Below are 828 nucleotides of genomic sequence, written 5' to 3'. Positions count from 1 at the left end.
AAAGACAGGAGAATGTAATCAAATCTTTCTGAGATGCCTTTGTGATTCATTTTCATTCTGAATATAGACAACAGTCTTGTTTCTTGATACACATGGACAAAATTAATGATTCCGTTCCAAATAAATAAATATAACTTCTGTACAGTGAATTTAGCTGTTGACTGAAGTTTACCTGAAGACGTTTTCGCCACAGCGCTTGGCTTGCTCTCACAAGCGTCTCTGACAGACAGCACAGTGATGTTGTAGCTCTGTCCACAGGGCAGATTGTTAATAGTACATTTGGTGCTACTGGAGTTGCAGTAGAGTCTCGCTCCAGTGTTGCTCACTGCTGCTACATGGAAATACTGAGCGTCAGGGTTGGGAGACCAGGAAACAACCATGGCACCTTCTGCACAGCGCGACTCGACAGACACATTCTGGGGCATGCAGGGGGCTGAGAGACGAAACAAAAAAGTCAAATTTATCAACAGTTGCTAAACCTGCACCCACCGCTCTATGAGATCACAGAGATTGACATCGACTTGTTTATAATACCTGTCCGCACAAAGGCCTTATCACTCTCCATGCCACTACAGGAGTCATCATAGCCAAACACGCTCACATTGTAAGTCTGTCCACATTGCAGGTTGCTCAGGTCGCAGTATGTCATGGTGTTATTGCACTTAGTCTGGTATCTTCCATCTGTTGTTACACCTACTGCAACATAAGCGAGAGCTCCACTGGCTGGCTCCCATGTCACTGCAGCCGAGTTGGAGTTGCAGCGTAAGGAAGCTTTGACGTTGGTCGGCATACAAGGAACTGGTAGAGAGAAATAGTAAGATATGAAGG

The 828-nt window shown here is 45.2% G+C and overlaps 1 protein-coding gene across 1 annotated transcript; it reads right to left on the bottom strand.

The window, feature by feature from the left end:
* Positions 1 to 6: 6 nt before the first annotated feature.
* LOC106512089 (fibronectin type III domain-containing protein 7) lies at positions 7 to 812 on the bottom strand (the record flags this gene model as incomplete). The annotated part of the gene is made up of 2 exons (XM_014000782.1): positions 535 to 812; positions 7 to 433 (listed from the first exon to the last, which is right to left on the bottom strand). Coding segments are annotated over exons 1-2 (683 nt in total), but the record flags the coding sequence as incomplete, so codon positions are not given.
* Positions 813 to 828: the final 16 nt, after the last annotated feature.

The sequence above is a fragment of the Austrofundulus limnaeus genome, unplaced genomic scaffold (genome assembly GCF_001266775.1).
Source record: "Austrofundulus limnaeus strain Quisiro unplaced genomic scaffold, Austrofundulus_limnaeus-1.0 Scaffold4180, whole genome shotgun sequence".
Classification (NCBI taxonomy): Eukaryota; Metazoa; Chordata; class Actinopteri; order Cyprinodontiformes; family Rivulidae; genus Austrofundulus; species Austrofundulus limnaeus.
This window is presented reverse-complemented; position numbering and strand designations above follow the sequence as displayed.